Source organism: Festucalex cinctus, chromosome 1 (genome assembly GCF_051991245.1).
Source record: "Festucalex cinctus isolate MCC-2025b chromosome 1, RoL_Fcin_1.0, whole genome shotgun sequence".
Taxonomy (NCBI): domain Eukaryota; kingdom Metazoa; phylum Chordata; class Actinopteri; order Syngnathiformes; family Syngnathidae; genus Festucalex; species Festucalex cinctus.
Genome location: NC_135411.1, coordinates 2,981,484 through 3,001,204, shown reverse-complemented (window position 1 = coordinate 3,001,204; position 19,721 = coordinate 2,981,484). Strand labels below are relative to the sequence as shown.

The 19,721-nt window shown below is 39.8% G+C and overlaps 2 protein-coding genes and 2 long non-coding RNA genes across 4 annotated transcripts in view; 1 reads left to right on the top strand and 3 right to left on the bottom strand.

The window, feature by feature from the left end:
* Positions 1 to 3,490: 3,490 nt before the first annotated feature.
* LOC144007179 (uncharacterized) overlaps positions 3,491 to 19,721 on the top strand; it is a 337,746-nt gene continuing 321,515 nt past the window's right edge. Inside the window, exon 1 of the mRNA XM_077506584.1 lies at positions 3,491 to 3,708. Coding sequence (XP_077362710.1) covers positions 3,585 to 3,708 — 124 coding nt within the window. The 5' untranslated portion in view covers positions 3,491 to 3,584. The remainder of the gene's footprint in view (positions 3,709 to 19,721) is intronic.
* LOC144007722 (uncharacterized) lies at positions 5,704 to 7,038 on the bottom strand. The gene is made up of 3 exons (XR_013280324.1): positions 6,745 to 7,038; positions 6,100 to 6,330; positions 5,704 to 5,828 (listed from the first exon to the last, which is right to left on the bottom strand). It is a non-coding gene; the product is annotated as an uncharacterized LOC144007722 (long non-coding RNA).
* Positions 9,039 to 19,721, bottom strand: part of LOC144007685 (uncharacterized) — a 33,703-nt gene continuing 23,020 nt past the window's right edge. The window contains exon 4 of the mRNA XM_077507522.1: positions 9,039 to 13,417. Coding sequence (XP_077363648.1) covers positions 12,407 to 13,417 — 1,011 coding nt within the window. The 3' untranslated portion in view covers positions 9,039 to 12,406. The remainder of the gene's footprint in view (positions 13,418 to 19,721) is intronic.
* Positions 16,324 to 19,048, bottom strand: LOC144007797 (uncharacterized). Its single transcript, XR_013280355.1, has 3 exons — positions 17,481 to 19,048; positions 16,526 to 16,769; positions 16,324 to 16,425 (listed from the first exon to the last, which is right to left on the bottom strand). It is a non-coding gene; the product is annotated as an uncharacterized LOC144007797 (long non-coding RNA).

Below are 19,721 nucleotides of genomic sequence, written 5' to 3'. Positions count from 1 at the left end.
TCAACTGACAAATTACTTGACACAGACGGAGCATAAACATTATTGAACATTTAAAATAAAAGAAAGGAAGAGAAAAGAAAAATAAAATTCAACAGAAATTGTACTTGCAAGAGGACTATAATTGGCGGGGTTGGCGGCCATCGGGGGGGGGCGGCTTGTTGGGGGGGGGGTGGAGGTATGGGTGGGTGGGGGGTTGGGTGTTGGGGGTCGGGGTGTGTTCGGGGGTTTGGGGGCCGGGGGTGGTGGGGCCTGGGTCGTGGTGGGTGGCGGGTTTGGGTGGGGTGCGGGGGGGTCGTGGGGGGGTGGGGGCTGGGGACCGGTGGGGCGCTGTGGGGGCCCGCTGGGCCTCGTTCTGCGGCCTTGGGCTCGGGGGTGTGGGCCGGGGCTGGGGCGGGGGTGTTCCGGGCGTCTGGGTCGGCTCGCCGACCGGTGTCCGCTCGGGTGGCTTGGGGGTGGCCTTGGTGCTGCCGCGGCCTGGGGATTTCGGGGGGGGGGGGGAGTGCTCGCTTTGCTGGACCGCGGTTGACGGCTTTCTTTCTTTGGTGGTGGTCCTTATGCATGCCAGATCCGTCGCACCAGCATCTACTGAAACTCAACAGAAGTAGCCTCTCCCTCCCACAGCCCCTTGAATCAGTTGGTGCTGGTGTCTGTGGTTCTCACTTTGCTCTATCTATCCTTCCCTCCTTCCTCTCTTTAGTTTTTCCTCTGGTCACTTGAGATCTTAATTTATTAGAAGTATGAGGTTTCTGGGGTTGGCATAAGACTCTGGTTTTGTAACCACGTAGGAGGGGTCTTGTTGGTGCTGGACTTCACTTTGATGGATTGGATGTACTGGCTTCTATGGATCTCTCTCTGCCTTATCGATCCTTCCCTCCTTCCTCTCTTTAGTTTTTCCTCTGGTCTCTTGAGATCTCGCCAAATTTGCTGGAATTTAGAGGCTTCCGGGGTTGGCGTAAGACTTTGATTTTGTAATCATGGGGAAGGCAGGAAGTGTTTGGTCGGTGCTGGATTTCACTTTGATTTTCCTTTCTTTTCTCTTTATTTCTTTTTTTTCTGACCTTTTCTCTGGTCTCCTGACCATTTAAACCTCACGACTCTGGCAAGATTCTGAAGTACCTGGTTAAGGCGAAGGGTAATGGGATATTTATAAGGCTTTAGGTGAATGAATGAGTATAAATTTATACGTATTTGCACGCACGCACGCACGCGCACGCACGCAAACGCACGCACGCATGCACACATACACAAAAAAAAAAAAAAAAAAAAAAAGAGCAATGATGACAAGACGTTGAATCGGTAAGACTACCGAATGAACAATTCTGAGCTCTAAAAAAAGAAAAAAAAAAAAAAAGAGGACTATAATAAATCAAATCATTCCAATAAAGAAACTCAATGAGGGGCTTTACTGTCCATGACCAATTTCAAAGATGTAAAAAACAATATAAAGTCATTTTTCCAGTGAAGTAGACGTTTTTTTTTTTTTTTTTTTTTAATATCTTCATTTGTGAATAAAGAATTTCCCTAAAAGCAACAAAACATTGAAAACAAATTCGAGATTCTTGTCTTCCTGAAATACACCAAACAAAATCGACGCTTCTGTCAGGGGGAAATCAATATTTTTTGATTGTAACCAACTCCTTTAAGGTTATATGGCTGGTTGGGATACTCCGGAGACGGGTGTCCGTTCACAAAATGCTGCATGAAAAATGAAAACAAGATAAGCTCGGGGCACTTATTAGGACGCTTAAGTTTGCCAAACTTGACGAAGCTTTGTGTTAACGTTAGCTCGCAACATTTAGACGAATGCAAAAGCTAACAGAAGACATTAAACTAACATTAACCACTGACTGAACAAGCTTAACTTAGATGGCAGTGACATTCTAGTAATATATTTTATTCATTAATAGTAACGACAATAACTTTGATATCGTTTTGTTATTGCCCCGAAAGCAAACTACACTACAGCTAGCTAGTTAGCCCGATAGAGTTAGCATAGTCTTACCTTAGCACAGTCCGATTTACATACTCCGTAGGCACACCGCTTCATCATTTTGGAGGTCCGGAGCTTGTTAATGGTTGTCACTCTTCTTCCGTAAAGTTTTATGGTGGTTAGCAGTCTCGTAAGCCATCAAATAAAATCAATCAGACTATGGACGTCATCGAGAGCTGAGTAAAGCTTGACGGACTATGCTTACATAGCAACGGTTGCCAAATGTGTGATTGGTCAATGCTCGTTTGGGGGGGCGGAGTTTGAGAAAGGTCAATTACGGATACAACTCACCTGACTTTTGGCAGCGATATTCGGCCGAGCAAGAAAAGAAAAAGTGTAGTCAAGAGTGCATAGAATTTGCCGGCACTCGACTAGAACTTTTCCTGGCTCAAAGCTTAAAAAAAAAAAAAAAAAAAGACCAGAGACTCTTGGGTGGATTTACAGATTTACAGTCTGAGGTAAAACAGCAAGGATGTTTTAAAAAAAAACCCAAAAAAACAAAAAAAAACTGTGCTACTCATAATTCTGGGGTACATTAATCACAATTCATTATAATCCACATTTATCCAGATTTCTCCTTACTTTGGAATTATGTATTATTTTGGTATGTTTGAATTTGATAATGTCTATTCACAGTTTCATTTGATAAATCTTATGATTATTCTAGCGAAGTTTTACATTTATAAGTCTAAATTTACACATAAGAAACCATCCTTTATTTTTTAGTTTTTATTTTTGTATCCATGAGAAATTATTTTTTTGTCACTGTCTGGTTGTCTGTGTCCAAAAGCTGTAAAAACGTATAACTATTGCAAACTTATCATTTATTTATATGATTTTGTATCAAACTATTTTCTTTTCTTTCAGTTATACTATTGATTTTATTTGGTTTAGCTTTTGTATGATTAACTTCCCTGGCGTGTTCTATGTTCTAATTGTTTATAGTGTATACAATTATTTTATTATTTCCCCCCCAATAGTTTGTATACTGATTGAGTGAATAGAGATTTAAAAAAATAAAAACTAAACTGGGCTACTCGTATGTACAGGAAGTAAACATGTTTCTTCTTATTCGTCCGAGTGCAGTTTAAAGGTCTATTTATTTTTATTATCCAAATGAATCTAGAATTAAACGTATAATTTTATGAGCTTTTTTTAAAAAAAATAAAGTAAAATTAAATATTAACATTTTCGTGACATGAGATTTGTCCAACTGTGATTGCCGTAGATTTCACGTGGTAGCAGAAGAGCTACTCCATTCCAGGCACGACGCGTTTACGCTTGGATTCACTATAAAAGTAATTCAACACGAATTCGTACGGAACGAACTGACACATCGACACTTTGCCCCGTCACTACGTTATTGAAGTCAAACATAATTGCTACGTTTCGTGTCTGGTTCAGTCGTATCTCTCGGCCCTCTTTATTTTGTCTTGGTTTAGCTTAGCTTAGCTTAGCTTACCTTAGCTTAGCTTAGCTTAGTTTAGTTTAGCTTAGCTTGCTAGGCGCCAAAAACCGAGACGCGTTTGCTATCGACAAATTGGCTCAGCAGACATAATTTGTGAGCGTAAAGTGTCGTGAATATCGTGTGAAGATGTTCACAATGGCGAAAGTCAAGTACGAAGAGGAGCTTTGTGGAGCACAGGAGGACAACGAGCGACAACGTCAACTGCTGGACGCCGTTTACAAGCAGCCTCGAGTTGTGTTGAACAGAGCAGGTTTGTCACTTGTTTCATCGACACTTTTCAACCATATGTACGTTTTTATTTCTGTAATGACTCTTCACCGGGTCACTTTGTTACGATACACAGTTAGTTTTTTTCTTCAGTCGGTTTGGTACATTTCTCAGTCGATGAGAATTGGATTTCGCAGAGCTACAACTGAGGTAAAGTTAGCCGCCTTTTCTTTCGAAAATGAGTTTCGCTCCACTGTCTGGGCACGACTTGTTCAATGCATTTTTTGATAGATAATACCCTTCTGAACTTTGGGTTAAAAGTTCACCCAATGTTTTCCTGCCCCAGTTTTGTCACAAGCCAGAAATGCATATATAGGTCGCTTGCACATCGTAATGCATCATGGGAGTTTTTCCTTCGGGCGCCATATTGGGTGTCCGCCGGTTCACAAGGTACACTCGCGAGTTACACGGTAGAGCTTATCAACCTGATGTCATTTTCGCAGTATTTTCACGATTTACCGGAAGATCAAAAACAACGATACAGGCAGAAGGTGTCTCTGTGTGGCGGGATTGATCCGAATTACGTCCTGACCAAGGGTGATTTTTTTTTTGACGGAGAAAGCTTGCTGGCCAAATGTGACATCTCTGGACATCTTTCCCTACCTCGTGTTGACAACATGCTCCATAACACGCCAACAAATCCCTGGAGGCTTACAATTATTTTGTAAGCGGGTGGATACAGAGTGTAAACTTTAACATCGCATCAGAAGAAACGGTTGCTGTTGCACGTAAGTAAACCACATGGTGTTGGTAATTCTGCACACAAAAATGTTGATTTGTTCTCAGGCTTCCTGTTATCATTGTGTTTACATGCACAGCTGAGTTTACCTGATGTGGTTTTTCTAATCATTTTATAACAGGCAAATATGGCAGAGCGTATAAGAATAAAAAGTAACTATGCACAGCCTCCCCGTGGCTTAATTAAATTTAATGCTACCCTTTCACTAGTTACATGTTACTTAATCAACTTATTCTAAATGGTTAAGGTTAACCACTCTCAGAGGACGTATTTTTAGTTTCAGTTTCCAGTACAATAAAACGTGTTCATGGTAACTACTGAGCATACTGACAGCTTTTCTTATGATCTCACGGTTAAGGAGGCTGTCACAACACCCAATTTCTGTCTGGTGCTAGATGGCAACAATTCCCATCACTTGTCACGACAACACCAATAGTATTACCAGGTATGTATGGCTTTACTTTTTGTAGTTTCTTATTCAATTCTATGTTTCATATTTTCATTACAATGTTTGTAATATTTTCAGATTCAGGCACAGATGAGTTTAACTGGACGGACTTCTGCGACTTTGTGGTGTGGACAAAGTGTGATTGAGCGAGTCCACCCAGATCGCTCGTTTTGGCCAGTTGGAAAAGCCAGAGGTTTTTTTTCCCAAAATCCCCTCCTTACCTGAACTGCTCGGGAGAGCATTTACTAGATCAGCAGTGGACTTCCAGTGTTCCTGCTCAGCCGCTGTCACCTACCACTTGCTCATGTACTTCAAAGATGCGGAATAAAGTAGTTTTTTGTGCTGCAGCAGATTGTAAAATCAAATGATATCACTTGAAGTGTGCCAATCTAGACTGCCAAAAGGACAGTGGTTTTGTGACAAGTGTGAAACAAGGATTATTGGGAAAACTGTAACACAGTACTGGTACTTGTCTTATATTAAACAAATTTAAAAGAGAGCAACTTTTTCCTCTGTACATAGCATAATGAAAGTCATTGCGTACCCCATCAACATTACATCATACCGTCATCTCAGGATGGTAGGCACCTGTGCTAAAATAAACTACATTAATTAACGGTTCAATTTTTAACCCTGAAATTACTACATCTAATCATTATTCACTTCATTTTTTGTGCTTTTAGAAATAATAGAGATTTATGCCATTACTTTAAGAGGGACCATATTGCACATTGAGTCAAATCCTGTCATTTGTATTATGTATAGCTTTGTAAACAAACCCAACAATAGAATTTGTATAAACGCTGCCTTTATTAGCGCCAAACAAACAGTCGCATGTTGTCCTCCTCCAATGCTTTGATGCTCGCCTTCGTTTCCATCATGTCATTGGCAATCAAGTCGGTGTGGCATGAGATCCCTAAAGAAATTTAAAAAACAAAACAAAAAAAAGATCACAAAAAAATACGGTACCAGTAATAGGTTTAATATAGTAAAGTAGTATAGTTTTTTTGTCAGTGTAAAAGAAATGTACACATTTTTTAATGTATGAACATTGCTACAGGCAAATACTTATTTCTATAAACACTTCCAAATGTCTCTAAAATATAAGGTGCGTGTACACACACAAACAAACACATACATTCACTCATGCATACAATATATCATGTAATGAATTCTGAGTGGCATACCAGAGTCAATGATGTAAGCAGTACTTGAGGGTACAGGTTACTGGAGCCATCTGGCTGCATAACTGCAACAATCTCTGCCACTTCGAGTCGTCTTTTCTTTGCTTGTCTCTCCTGTGCACGTTCATATCTTGGCACCGACTGGGCGGAGACATAGATGTTGTAACTTGGGACCCAACTTTAATGTTGGAGCCCAGTCGGGATGATTGGACAGAAAAACGGGCGCAGGGCGACCTGTTAAAATAAACAAATATATAAACAAATAAAATATGGAAAGACTGGTTATTTTACCGCAGTAGGGTGGCCGTGAATAAGTTCTTTAGCATGATGTGTAGGCTACCGGGGGTCTGTTTTCTTGCATCAGCCCCTTCTGTCTCTTTTTTTTTCCAAGTTTACATTTTGCCACCAAAAAACATGTTAGCGGCATTAAAAGCCCAAGACTAATCAATCCAATTTCAGCAGTAAACACTTTGCACTGGCACTACTTGGGTGAAAATGTTCGATGTTAGCTTTCGGCTAACGTCCGCTAGCCAGCTTGTACTACCGAACTTGCTTGCTCATGAATCCAAAACATAAGCAACTTGCCCATATATGGGCAGTCGAAACGTTATTAATCCTCATGCATTAAATAAAGGTAAACAAGCTTACCGCTCACAAAGTGATCGCTGCACACACGAGCCCAAAGTAACGACTTCCCTCCGGAGTCCGCACTCCTCTGTCTCCAGGCCCTGGTTCCTAGTTATTTTCGGAATTCGGAAGAAAGGCCGACCATTTTCCCTCTTGGCTTTGTTCGAACAGCCAACGATGCAGCAACAATGTACCATTTTAAACGCAGACAACAAACGTGATAGATACGTGTTAGACCGAATCGCTACGTAAATGGAGGCCACCCAGCATGGCGACTACGAGAAATCCGAGGCGGAAGTGACGACATGTGCAAGCGACCTATTTCAGGCAGGATATACTGAAACGAATTGTTTTTATATATGAAACATAAACATAGCTAAATGTAACATTCGTGTGCTGGTCTCACTTCTAGTTGAAGCTTTTTTTTTTGTTTTGTTTTTTTGGCACAAATGTGATATATTTAATGATCTAAATTCACATGAGTACACCAAACCACCAATACTTGTTTCTGATGTTAGGTATATGTATTTATAACATCTGGGAATGATTTTATGTTGCCAAATTTAATGAAAGACGTTTTATAACCAAAAACTGCAGCACAAGATTTTCGTTTTTTGTTATTTACCTATAAATGCATTTCTGGCTTGTGACAAAACTGGGGCAGGAAAACATTGGGTGAACTTTTAACCCAAAGTTCAGAAGGGTATTATCTATCAAAAAATGCATTGAACAAGTCGTGCCCAGACAGTGGATAGAAACTCATTTTCTAGGCACTTTTGTGGGGTTCACCCCAAGGCCGAAGCGTCTCTTCGAGCACACTACCGTAAATCCTAGAAAAGGGCGAACAGAAAAAATGAAGTGCGGCTGACTTGACCGCGTAAAAAGAAAAGGCTGCTAACTTTACCTCAGTTGTAGCTCTGCTAAATCCAATTCTCATCGACTGAGAAATGTACCAAACCGACTGAAGAAAAAAACTGTGTATCGTAACAAAGTGACCCGGTGAAGAGTCATTACAGAAATAAAAACGTACATATGGTTGAAAAGTGTCGATGAAACAAGTGACAAACCTGCTCTGTTCAACACAACTCGAGGCTGCTTGTAAACGGCGTCCAGCAGTTGACGTTGTCGCTCGTTGTCCTCCTGTGCTCCACAAAGCTCCTCTTCGTACTTGACTTTCGCCATTGTGAACATCTTCACACGATATTCACGACACTTTACGCTCACGATTGACGTCTGCTGAGCCAATTTGTCGAAAGCAAACGCGTCTCGTTTTTTGGCGCCTAGCAAACTAAGCTAAGCTAAAATAAGCTAAGCTAAGGCAAAATAAAGAGGGCCGAGAGATACGATTGAACCAGACACGAAACGTAGCAATTATGTTTGACTTCAATAACGTAGTGACGGGACAAAGTGTCGATGTGTCAGTTCGTTCCGTACGAATTCGTGTTGAATTACTTTTATAGTGAAGCCGAGCGTAAACGCGTCGTGCCTGGAATGGAGTCGCTCTTCTGCTACCACGTGAAATCTACGGCAATCACAGTTGGACAAATCTCATGTCACGAAAATGTTAATATTTAATTTTACTTAAAAAAAAAAAAAAAAAAAAAAGCTCATAAAATTATACGTTTAATTCTAGATTCATTTGGATAATAAAAATAAATAGACCTTTAAACTGCACTCGGACGAATAAGAAGAAACATGTTTACTTCCTGTACATACGAGTAGCCCAGTTTAGTTTTTTTTTTTTTAAATCTCTATTCACTCAATCAGTATACAAACTATTGGGGGGGGGGGATAATTAAATCATTGTATACACTATAAACAATTAGAACATAGAACACGCCAGGGAAGTTAAAACATACAAAAGCTAAACCAAATAAAATCAATAGTATAACTGAAAGAAAAGAAAATAGTTTGATACAAAATCATATTAAATAATGATAAGTTTGCAATAGTTATACGTTTTTACAGCTTTTGGACACAGACAACCAGACAATGACAAAAAATAATTTCTCATGGATACAAAAAAAAATCAATAAAGGATGGTTTCTTATATGTAAATTTAGACTTATAAATGTAAAACTTCGCTAGAATAATCATAAGATTTATCAAATGAAACTGTGTATAGACATTCTTATCAAATTCAAACATACCAAAATAATACATGCTTCCAAAGGAAGGAGAAATCTGGATAAATGTGGATTATAATGAATTGTGATTAATGTACCCCAGAATTATGAGTAGCAGTTTTTTTTTTTTTTTTTTTTAAACATCCTTGCTGTTTTACCTCAGACTGTAAATCTGTAAATCCACCCAAGAGTCTCTGGTCTTTTTTTTTTTTTTTTTAAGCTTTGAGGCAGGAAAAGTTTTCGTCGAGTGCCTGCAAATTCTATGCACTATTGACTACACTTTTTCTTTTCTTGCTCGGCCAAATATCGCTGCCAAAAGTCAGGTGAGTTGTATCCGTAATTGACCTTTTGCAAACTCCGCCCCCCCAAAAGCATTGACCAATCACACATTTGGCAACCGTTGCTATGTAAGCATAGTCCGTCAAGCTTTACTCAGCTCTCGATGACGTCCATAGTCTGATTGATTTTATTTGATGGCTTACGAGACTGCTAACCACCATAAAACTTTACGGAAGAAGAGTGACAACCATTAACAAGCTCCGGACCTCCAAAATGATGAAGCGGTGTGCCTACGGAGTATGTAAATCGGACTGTGCTAAGGTAAGACTATGCTAACTCTATCGGGCTAACTAGCTAGCTGTAGTGTAGTTTGCTTTCGGGGCAATAACAAAACAATATCAAAGTTATTGTCGTTACTATTAATGAATAAAATATATTACTAGAATGTCATTGCCATCTAAGTTAAGCTTGTTCAGTCAGTGGTTAATGTTAGTTTAATGTCTTCTGTTAGCTTTTGCATTCGTCTAAATGTTGCGAGCTAACGTTAACACAAAGCTTCGTCAAGTTTGGCAAACTTAAGCGTCCTAATAAGTGCCCCGAGCTTATCTTGTTTTCATTTTTCATGCAGCATTTTGTGAACGGACACCCGTCTCCGGAGTATCCCAACCAGCCATATAACCTTAACTACATCCATGGCTAGGGTGACAAAAATATTTTTTTTATGATGGACAAAGAATAACAATGACTGATCTGATGCTTTCAAAGACAAAAAAAACAAAGCACTAATGTTTAGCTAGCTATAAACACCTAGGTTTAGCTAACTTGCTGACCTAACAGTAATCCTCATATTTTAACAATAGACTAATATAAGTAAGAAAACTTACCCGGCAGTACAAGAGCACGACTGGTCCATAATGCTGTGCTGGTTGCATCTGAAGTATAGGTCATGTGGTTTTCTCAGATTTAGCGTGCGTCCTGTATGTTTCCCCTTCGCTGGCTAATTTAATATTATGACTATAACCCTCAACTGCATATTGTAAACCTTTTTGCCTCGATCTGGAGGATATTGCACTGGTATTGCTCCAAAAGAAATCACTAATACACGCCGGTGTAAGTCTTCCCGTCACGGCTTGTGCTGTCGGAGTCACCAAGCTTGACGGACTAGCAACAGTAACTAAGGGGGGCGGAGCTTATGCGAAAGGTCAATTGCAGTTTCAAAACAACATTGAAAACATTTTCAGTCTTTCAACCAATGCCTCGGGAAAACAATGCCAAAATGCCATTTTTGAAACTTGGCTGGTGACCGTTTTGAATCTCTGAAAGTTTGTGGGTGAAACTGTAAAATTAAATTAGGGAAAAAAAGGTTGTCTTTTTGAATGATTTTATATACTTTTTGGAGATTCAAACCCACTTTTCAGGTTTGGAAATATTTTTTCAATGTTTTGAGAACTTTCAGAGTTTACAGGTTTCAAAAACGGGAAACAAATAAATGCCAAGGGAGAACAATGCCAAAACGCCATTTTTGAAACTTGGCTGGTGACCATTTTGAACCTCTGAAAATTTGTGGGTGAAACACTGTAAAATCATACTTTTAAAAAAATGTCTCTTTTCTAAGCATTTTTTTTATTATTATTTTAAAGCTTTTTCTGTGATTTTTTAGTCGTTCAAAAAATATTTCTGGAGATTCGAAACATTTTTTCAATCATTCAAAAATGTTTTCGGAGATTGAAACCGAAGTTACAAGGTATTGGCAGGATTCTGATTCCATACTTTTACCCTTGACTTCTCATTTCAAAACGAGTAATCCATCTTGTTCGGTGAGACGAATAAACATTTGGTTTCCCCGTCATAACAGCCCTCTGAGATAAACCCTGAGGACTGCAACAAAACTGAGTTTTGACACCCCTGAGCTAGTCTAACAGCACAACAACCTCCCAAAATCCCCACTTAACTGGCATTGCTGCTTGAAATATGTCATATGTGTGCACGTAAGGACCCAATATTATTTGTTGAACAGTTGTGATTCTTTCATAAACAATGAATTATACAAGTTTCCTCCTGTAAACGTCATGTAACATATCATTTATACGCCCTTAAGGTAAGTTGGAAAATGTCTGAAGTCCTACGAGATGGTAGGAGCAAGATGGCCGCCCTGTGGCTTCAACGGCTTGCACGGGCGTGTAAGGGCTATCTGCTATCCAGTCATATATACAGGTCGGTGTGCTTGTGCTACTCTGTAGTGGTGCCCCCTGCAGTCTACTCTGTGTACCTCAATGGGCCAAATTTTGCATTGACTCGCGATCAGTTGCGTTTTTTTTGACACACTAATTTGTGCATAATTAATTAACTTAAAATAATGTGTTCAACCGACAGCCTTTTAATATGTAAATAAGGCAAACTACATATGAACGGACATTTACATGTCAACATGACAGATTATAGCCGTCAGTTATAATCTGCAGCCACTTGTCAGGTTGATGTTACGTTTTCAAAACAAATTCATTTTCAAAATAGGCTAAGACACATACAACACACAATACAAGTGTAGTGTTGTCCACATTAATTATAAGAATTACGCTGATTTGAAGCGGGCAGAATGGACCATTGATTCCGGTCAGAGAATCAGGAGTCTGGAATGTCTTGAATGCTTTAATGGCAGCAGGTGGAATATTATTTGACCAATATAAATTGTATTTTCTATGTGTGTGTGTGTGTGTGTGTGTGTGTGTGTGTGTGTGTGTGTGTGTGTGTGTGTGTGTGTGTGTGAGAAACAGAAAGAATAAGATGCAGGAATTAAAATACAAGCCCAAATGGGAAACGAAAAGAGCTACATTACAAACAATGTAGGATGGGTAAGAGCTAATACGAGCTTCCGTGTAGGCCGTGAGCGGCCGGCACCGTTCTAGTTTTAGCATCGAAGCTCCGCGGAGTTAACGAGGCAATTGAGCACCGTACAATGTAAACGAGCCAATTAAACACAGAAGTTACGTGAACTATAAACATAAACACACATTTAACTGCATATATAGCACATATGGATGTTATTTCTCACAACTATAATGCTTATCGTCTGTAACGCACTGAAATGGTGCTGCCGCAAGTAAGGAAATGAACTCGTGTGTTACATCAAAAGAAGACGTACGTGAAACCGAAACAAACTTTGTTCCCCCCAGTCTTTCTGACAACAAGTACACAGATCAATCATTCATTTAGCGGTATAAATTTCTGCACCATTTTAAATGTCAATTCCTAAATGAGATCATATCAAGCTTCATTCATCAACCGCTTTTCTCACCAGCACACTTGTGCCTCTCAGCGTTGCCCTTTGTTGGGAATCTTTGCCCACAAACTGAGCAAGCAAAGGGCTTCTCTCCAGTGTGGGTTCTTGTGTGTATTTTTAAGTGTCCCTTGGAAGAAATATTTTGACCACAAACTGAGCATGCAAAGGGCTTCTCTCCCGTGTGGATTCGTGTGTGCCTTTTTAAGTGTCCCTTCTGAGCAAAATTTTGACCACAAACTGAGCAAGCAAAAGGCTTCTCTCCAGTGTGGGTTCTTGTGTGTATTTTTAAGTGTCCCTTGGAAGAAAAATTTTGACCACAAACCGAGCAAGCAAAGGGCTTCTCTCCAGTGTGGGTTCTTGTGTGTCTTTTTAAGTGTCCCTTCTGAGCAAAATTTTGACCACAAACTGAGCAAGCAAAGGGCTTCTCTCCAGTGTGGGTTCTTGTGTGTTTTTTTAAGTGTCCAATCTGAGCAAAATTTTGCCCACAAACTGAGCAAGCAAAAGGCTTCTCTCCAGTGTGGGTTCTTGTGTGTATTTTTAAGTGTCCCTTGGAAGAAAAATTTTGACCACAAACCGAGCAAGCAAAGGGCTTCTCTCCAGTGTGGGTTCTTGTGTGTCTTTTTAAGTGTCCCCTCTGAGCAAAATTTTGACCACAAACTGAGCAAGCAAAAGGCTTCTCTCCAGTGTGGATTCGCGTGTGCGTTGTTAAACTTCCCTTCTCAGAGAAACTTTGACCACAAACAGAGCAAGCAAAGGGCTTCTCTCCAGTGTGGGTTCTTGTGTGTGTTTTTAAGTATCCCTTGGAAGAAAAATTTTGACCACAAACTGAGCATGCAAAGGGCTTCTCTCCAGTGTGGGTTCTTGTGTGTGTTTTTAAGTTTCCCTTGAAAGCAAAATTTTGACCACAAACTGAGCAAGCAAAAGGCTTCTCTCCAGTGTGGGTTCTTGTGTGGATTTTTAAGTATCCCTTGGAAGAAAATTTTTGACCACAAACCAAGCAAGCCAAAGGCTTCTCTCCCGTGTGGATTCGTGTGTGCGTTCTTAAACTTCCCTTCTCAGAGAAACTTTGACCACAAACCAAGCAAGCAAAGGGCTTCTCTCCAGTGTGGGTTCTTGTGTGGATTTTAAATTTTTCCTTATAAGGAAATTTCTTATCACAAACTGAGCAAGCAAAGGGTTTATCACCAGTGTGGCCCATCGCGTGTCTTCTCAATTGAGACTTGGAACCAAAGGTTTTTCCACACTGAGAACATTTCCACCGTTTGCCATCAGTGTGACATGTCACATCATCGTCACACTGTTGATCGTCAGCAGTGTGAGGAGCGTGTGACGCGTCTTCACCATCTGACATGAGAGCTAACCGGCTGTCATCATTTGACATTTGTTGTCTGCTTGGAGACTCCGCCCCTTTGTTCTCTTCATATTGACGTTCATCTTCAGTCTTCAAATGGACACCAGTCACGGGCAACTCTGTGAAGTCCTCCTCCTCTTTAATGTATGGTGGCAGCTGCTCCTCTTTTTTGATGTTGGGAGGCTGTTGCTGCTGCTCTTCTTTAACTTGAAGAGGCTCCAAGTCCTCCTCCTCTTCAATGTATGGTGGCAGCTGCTCCTCCTTTTTGATGTTAGGAGGCTGTTGCTGCTGCTCTTCTTTAACTTGAAGAGGCTCCAAGTCCTCCTCCTGTTTCACGCCAGGGAACTCTGGCTCCTGCCGCTCAGGAAAAATATATTTTTCACTGACATCTGCGAGACACAAGATACACATGGTTTGGTAAAGTTAATTTATTGTGATGTTATGTATTTTATATTGAAGTTTATCACATGGGCCACATGAGTGAATGAATAACAAATCTATACACAAGTATTTTTTTTTTTTTACTTTTAAACAATTTTTTTTTTAACTCAACAAGTGAGTTACATCCTTTCAGGGCAATTCCCAAATGATTCCACAAATTAACACCTTTAACAGATACACACCTTTGCTTAAAGCCCCAGTGTGTAGCTCACGACCGCCATCTATCGGTCAAACAAGATAATGCAATGATTTTAAGCACACGAACTACGGCGTCCCAGAGAGACCCTACTTCAACAGCCTACCACCAATTTCACCGGAACAGAACGCAAACAACTTCCGGTATTCCCTCGAGTGATGACGTAAGTGAATTGCATTTGTTAGACATACTGTACAGATCCCTAATAATTGTGATTTAGTCATTTAATTTCAGAATTAATATTTTTGTCGGCATTGTTTGGAAATACTGTACATCAGCTAATGATAATGGCTATCTATGTTCATATTTGTTAGTCCAACTAAACCATGCAACAGAGAACACACAGTTATGTTATGTTTTATAGACATGTGGACCATCTCAAAGGGGGCGAGGAGGGGGCGAGAGAGACGACGAGGAAGAGAACGCGGTGTCTCGTAACGTACAATTATGTCATCATGGAAAAATAATTCCATTCGAGCATGCATGTGAATGGCTCAAAACATACCTTTGCTTGGAATATGTGGTATTTAGATTACATCGTTTGCTGATTTGTTTAGTATATCGTGCAAAAATAATGATGTTAACTGAACTACACATCTGCAACTCAGACTCGTAATTCCCCCCGTGTCTTGTTGCTACTAACCACTCAGAAAAGTGCTGCTTACAAAAACATTTGAAACCCTTTACTCAGATATCGATTTGTCACCATGTTGAACAATTTTACCTCATAAATATCACTAAGCAACTTAATTCGTTTTGATTGAAGATACAACAGCTTCCTTGTACTTCGATGTGCAGGAATTTACATGGCTTTCACAAATAGTCTTGCTCGTGTAATAATGTACTTCATTGGCTCAGTGACTTTCAGTTCATTGTTTGGTACCTCATCTGACATACAATTGTTACCTTCTTGCAGAGACTCGTACAGGAAATGACCATGGAGGAACATGAAGATATCCAAGTCCAGCTGATAGACTGACACCAAGAAATACTTTTTGACACATTGCTGACACATCAGCACCACCATGATTTCCTGTACCTGGATCCCACATCAGCACCACCATGATTTCCTGTACCTGGATCCCAGACTGCAGCACCTTGGTGACTTGTGGCAAATAAGTGACACTTTCCCAGATCCTCGAGGACAATACAAAGGTTTTTTACCTGGCATATAATTAGTACATGTCTGACACTTGTTGTTGTAGTTTGTATAACTTGTATATTGTTGTTGTGTGTTAATTTGTACATTTTGAATAACTAAAAAAAATACTATTTTCCTTTGGCGTCAACATGCAGTGTTCATTCGACACCTAACCTAACACTATTTTACATGACCAGAAATGTAAAACATCAAAAGCCTGGAGAATTATTATAAATGCTTGCAATGACAATGAATTCTTCATTGGCCAATGAATGTAAGGTACAGTACATGAAAATGAATGAATAAAATAAAGTAAAATAAAAGTCTACATGAAATGAACATATTAACTAAAAAAAAAAAAAAATGCTGTTAGAATATAATGAGCTACATGAATTGCAGTTGTTCCAGAATTTTACCAATACGCTGTGCATTTCAATATATGGAAAATAGACATACAGGTTTGGGCCAAAAGTAGTGTTACAGAGCAGGTATGTGTTGTACACAGCTAAAATATCTGATTATCTCAATACCATGATGGTTTTGTTTTTTTGTGTGCTGACATTGTCCCCCATTAACATTGCAACATTCCTCAAACTCTCCCGAACACACAGTATGATCTGTAACACTACTTTTCGCCTACTCTATGATGTTATTGGGGCAAAATTAAGGAAGGCTTGTCCATTGATTGTGTGAACAGACTGCAGTAAAAATGAAGTCACTTCAATGTTTGCTGGTTTTATTAAGTTTGACATGCTCCTTGACTGCACAAGTACATGTTATGGAGTGACGGCATGTTCCCACCAACGATGATATCATATTCTTCAAAGGCTTGCTGAGGAAAGTGAGGGAGGAGTCACTCCATGGCTTCAGACACCTGGTCAGCAGGTCCTGTGTAAAACAAGTGGTGCTTGTACATGTGACCATTCCGTATTGCTTCACACAAAAAGTTCATGTAGTGTGCAATGGCGTCCATATGTAAATGACATACCAAGACGTCGGCTGACTTCAGTTTGTTGCAGCTCAGATATGGTAGGTGGAGATACTGGTGGTACAACACCGAAGCCTTCTGGGGTCCTCCATTCAAGTGTCCTCATTCGGGGCATTCCAATTTGGCTGCTGACTCTCCCCTTGACATTTTTTTTTCTTGCATGTCGGTGATGTATTTAAACAGTGCATGAATGCTTGTATACATCAGAATATGGTTCTGGAACCCCTCAAGTTTGGCTGTTGATCTAGCGTGACACAAACAAAAACAAAATAAAAATAAAAAATAAAATAATTGATGATACTACTATATGTTACCAACTTTCCAACAAAGCCCCCAAAATAGAGGTAAGATCTTTAGTTTTGGGGCCCAAAACATTGTATTAGCTAGATAAAAGTAACTTGACTGCATACTGCATCGAATATGCAAAGGCTGCTTGCTTGTCGAGTTTCCGCGGAAAACGTAGCAGCCTGTAAATTCTTGTGCACCCAATTACACAATGGACCAGTACACACTTGAGTGAGAGAGTTCAGACTCTAACAGTGCTTACAGTACAGCCAGCATTTAAGTCCAGAAAGTTATTCCCTGCCGAAAATTAATTTCGAGAACACTATTTTCACCAACCACAACGAAAATAATAATTTTCAACTCCTCCACTGATGCAGTATGCTTTAGATTCTCCATTGAAGTTATGGGCAAATATACCTCCGAAATCACAGTTACATTACATTACACAATAACTTGCGCATTTACTCTAAATATAACGTGCCAGCGGGAATCTTTTTTTTTTCTCCAAAGCAATAAAGTAGCTACATAACGAAATCGTTTGAGTGGTGCGGAGTTGCTAATCAACAGCTATAGTGATCGTAAAACAATGGTACGAACATCGTATTAATTAGTACGGTGCATACTTTTTCTCTCGCTCTCAAAACGTAAACACAAATGTACTCTTACTTACCGGTCAAGTAGAAAGCAGTCGAAGGCACCGGCACGTCCCAAACCTAGTCTGTTCCTCATTTCTCTCCATCTGGCAAATGCGCCTACAATATAAACTCTTGTTTTGTCGCGCTGAAATAAAATAAATTCCCAAAGCAATTGTGATGCTTGATAATGCTCTCTTCGGGGACCGGAAACTCTTCTTCTTCGTTCACATGCGGTCGCCATACAAACCGGAAGTGCGTCTGCAAAGGCGTTCCAAAAACGCGTTAAGAAATGGAGCGCTGAAATTTGTCTTTGACGGCACCCGTAGCAGAAAGATGGCGGCGAAACATGGCGGACACTAGCAGGCGCGGCGCGGTCATGTAAAATAATTAGTGATTTATGACTTACCGTTATATTTAAAAAAAGTAAGTTTATGCGATACAACATATCTTTTTACTTACTACTAACACAAACATTTGTTTTTTTTAATGAATGACTTTTTATTTCACCACGAGATGCCACTGTATAATACTGAGTGTACCTTTAAAGCTACATGCCAATTGTTCTGTTTAAGCACACAATATCATTGTTTGTTGAAGTACAGAATTTATTGCTTATTTTCTATTTTTACCGTGTTACCGAAATGGCATCGAGAACCGTGGAATTTCAGTGGTATCGGTCTCGACTACTAAATTTCTGGTATCGTGACATTCCTACATTCCACACAGTTAACTGGTTAACCGTATAATTTCATGCAGGGATATAGCAGCAATACTGTCACGTTACATGAAGTTATGGTGAATATTTATGAATGAAGAAAGCTATCAAGTTTTATACTCGAGTAAATTGTGTTTTGCCATTCAGTGACGTCACATTATAGTCCAAGCTGTTTCATGCTGTGACGTGATAATTGAACATGTTGCTCTGCTCAATCCAATTCTCATCTGAGAAATGCACCAAACCTACTGAAGAAAAAAACTAACTGTGTATCGTAACAAAGTGACCCGGTGAAGAGTCATTACAGAAATAAAAAGGTACATATGGTTGAAAAGTGTCGACGAAACAAGTGACAAACCTGCTCTGTTCAACACAACTCGAGGCTGCTTGTAAACGGCGTCCAGCAGTTGACGTTGTCGCTCGTTGTCCTCCTGTGCTCCACAAAGCTCCTCTTCGTACTTGACTTTCGCCATTGTGAACATCTTCACACGATATTCACGACACTTTACGCTCACGATTGACGTCTGCTGAGCCAATTTGTCGATAGCAAACGCGTCTCGTTTTTTGGCGCCTAGCAAGCTAAGCTAAGCTAAGCTAAGGTAAGCTAAGCTAAGCTAAGGCAAAATAAAGAGGGCCGAGAGATACGATTGAACCGGACACGAAACGTAGCAATTATGTTTGACTTCAATAAAGTAGTGACGGGGCAACGTGTCGATGTGTCAGTTTGTTCCGTACAAATTCGTGTTGAATTATTTTTATAGTGAAGCCGAGCGTAAACGCGTCGTGCCTGGAATGGAGTCGCTCTTCTGCTGTCACGTGAAATCTACGGCAATTACAGTTGGACAAATCTCATGTCACGAAAATTTTAATATTGTACTTTGAAAAAAAATTCTTAAAACATACGTTCAATTCTTGATTCATTTGGATAATAAAAAAAAAATCAAATCGTCAAACTACATTTGGAAGAATAAGAAGAAACATGTTTACTTCCTGTACATACGAGTAGCATGGAAGGCATGGAAAGTAAATGAAATACACATACTTACCACAGTCAAATTTTTTTTTTCATCCCACTTTTGGTTTTTATTTTCATTCATTCATTCCTTCCTTCGCGTTGACAAAAAGCCTGGCGGCTCAATGAGGGCCAATGTCAGCAGTCTTCTTGTGGCCCTCTTCAGCTTTGGGTCCTCCCTGCATGAGAAGACAAACGCGCACACAGCAACTGACTTCTGAGGGGGGGAAGTTCTCGTTTCCGTTCCCCAAAACAAAACAAAACAAAAATAACCAATGCATGGGTAGGCAAACGAATTTGATTAAAACATTACATAATTCAGCACCAATACCATTAAGACAAAATTGTGTACATTCCTTCAAAAACAGAACCATATTCGTAAAATGTTATGGGGCTCAATAATATGATATATATATTGTTCTGTCCCTCATTTGTTCAGTCAATGTTTGTTGTGTAGAAATGTTATGTTCTATTTTTGCCAGTAGATGTCGCCCTTGTCATTGTGTGTTCATGTGTTTGATTTTGTGAAGTGAAGCGGAGCCGGCGAGT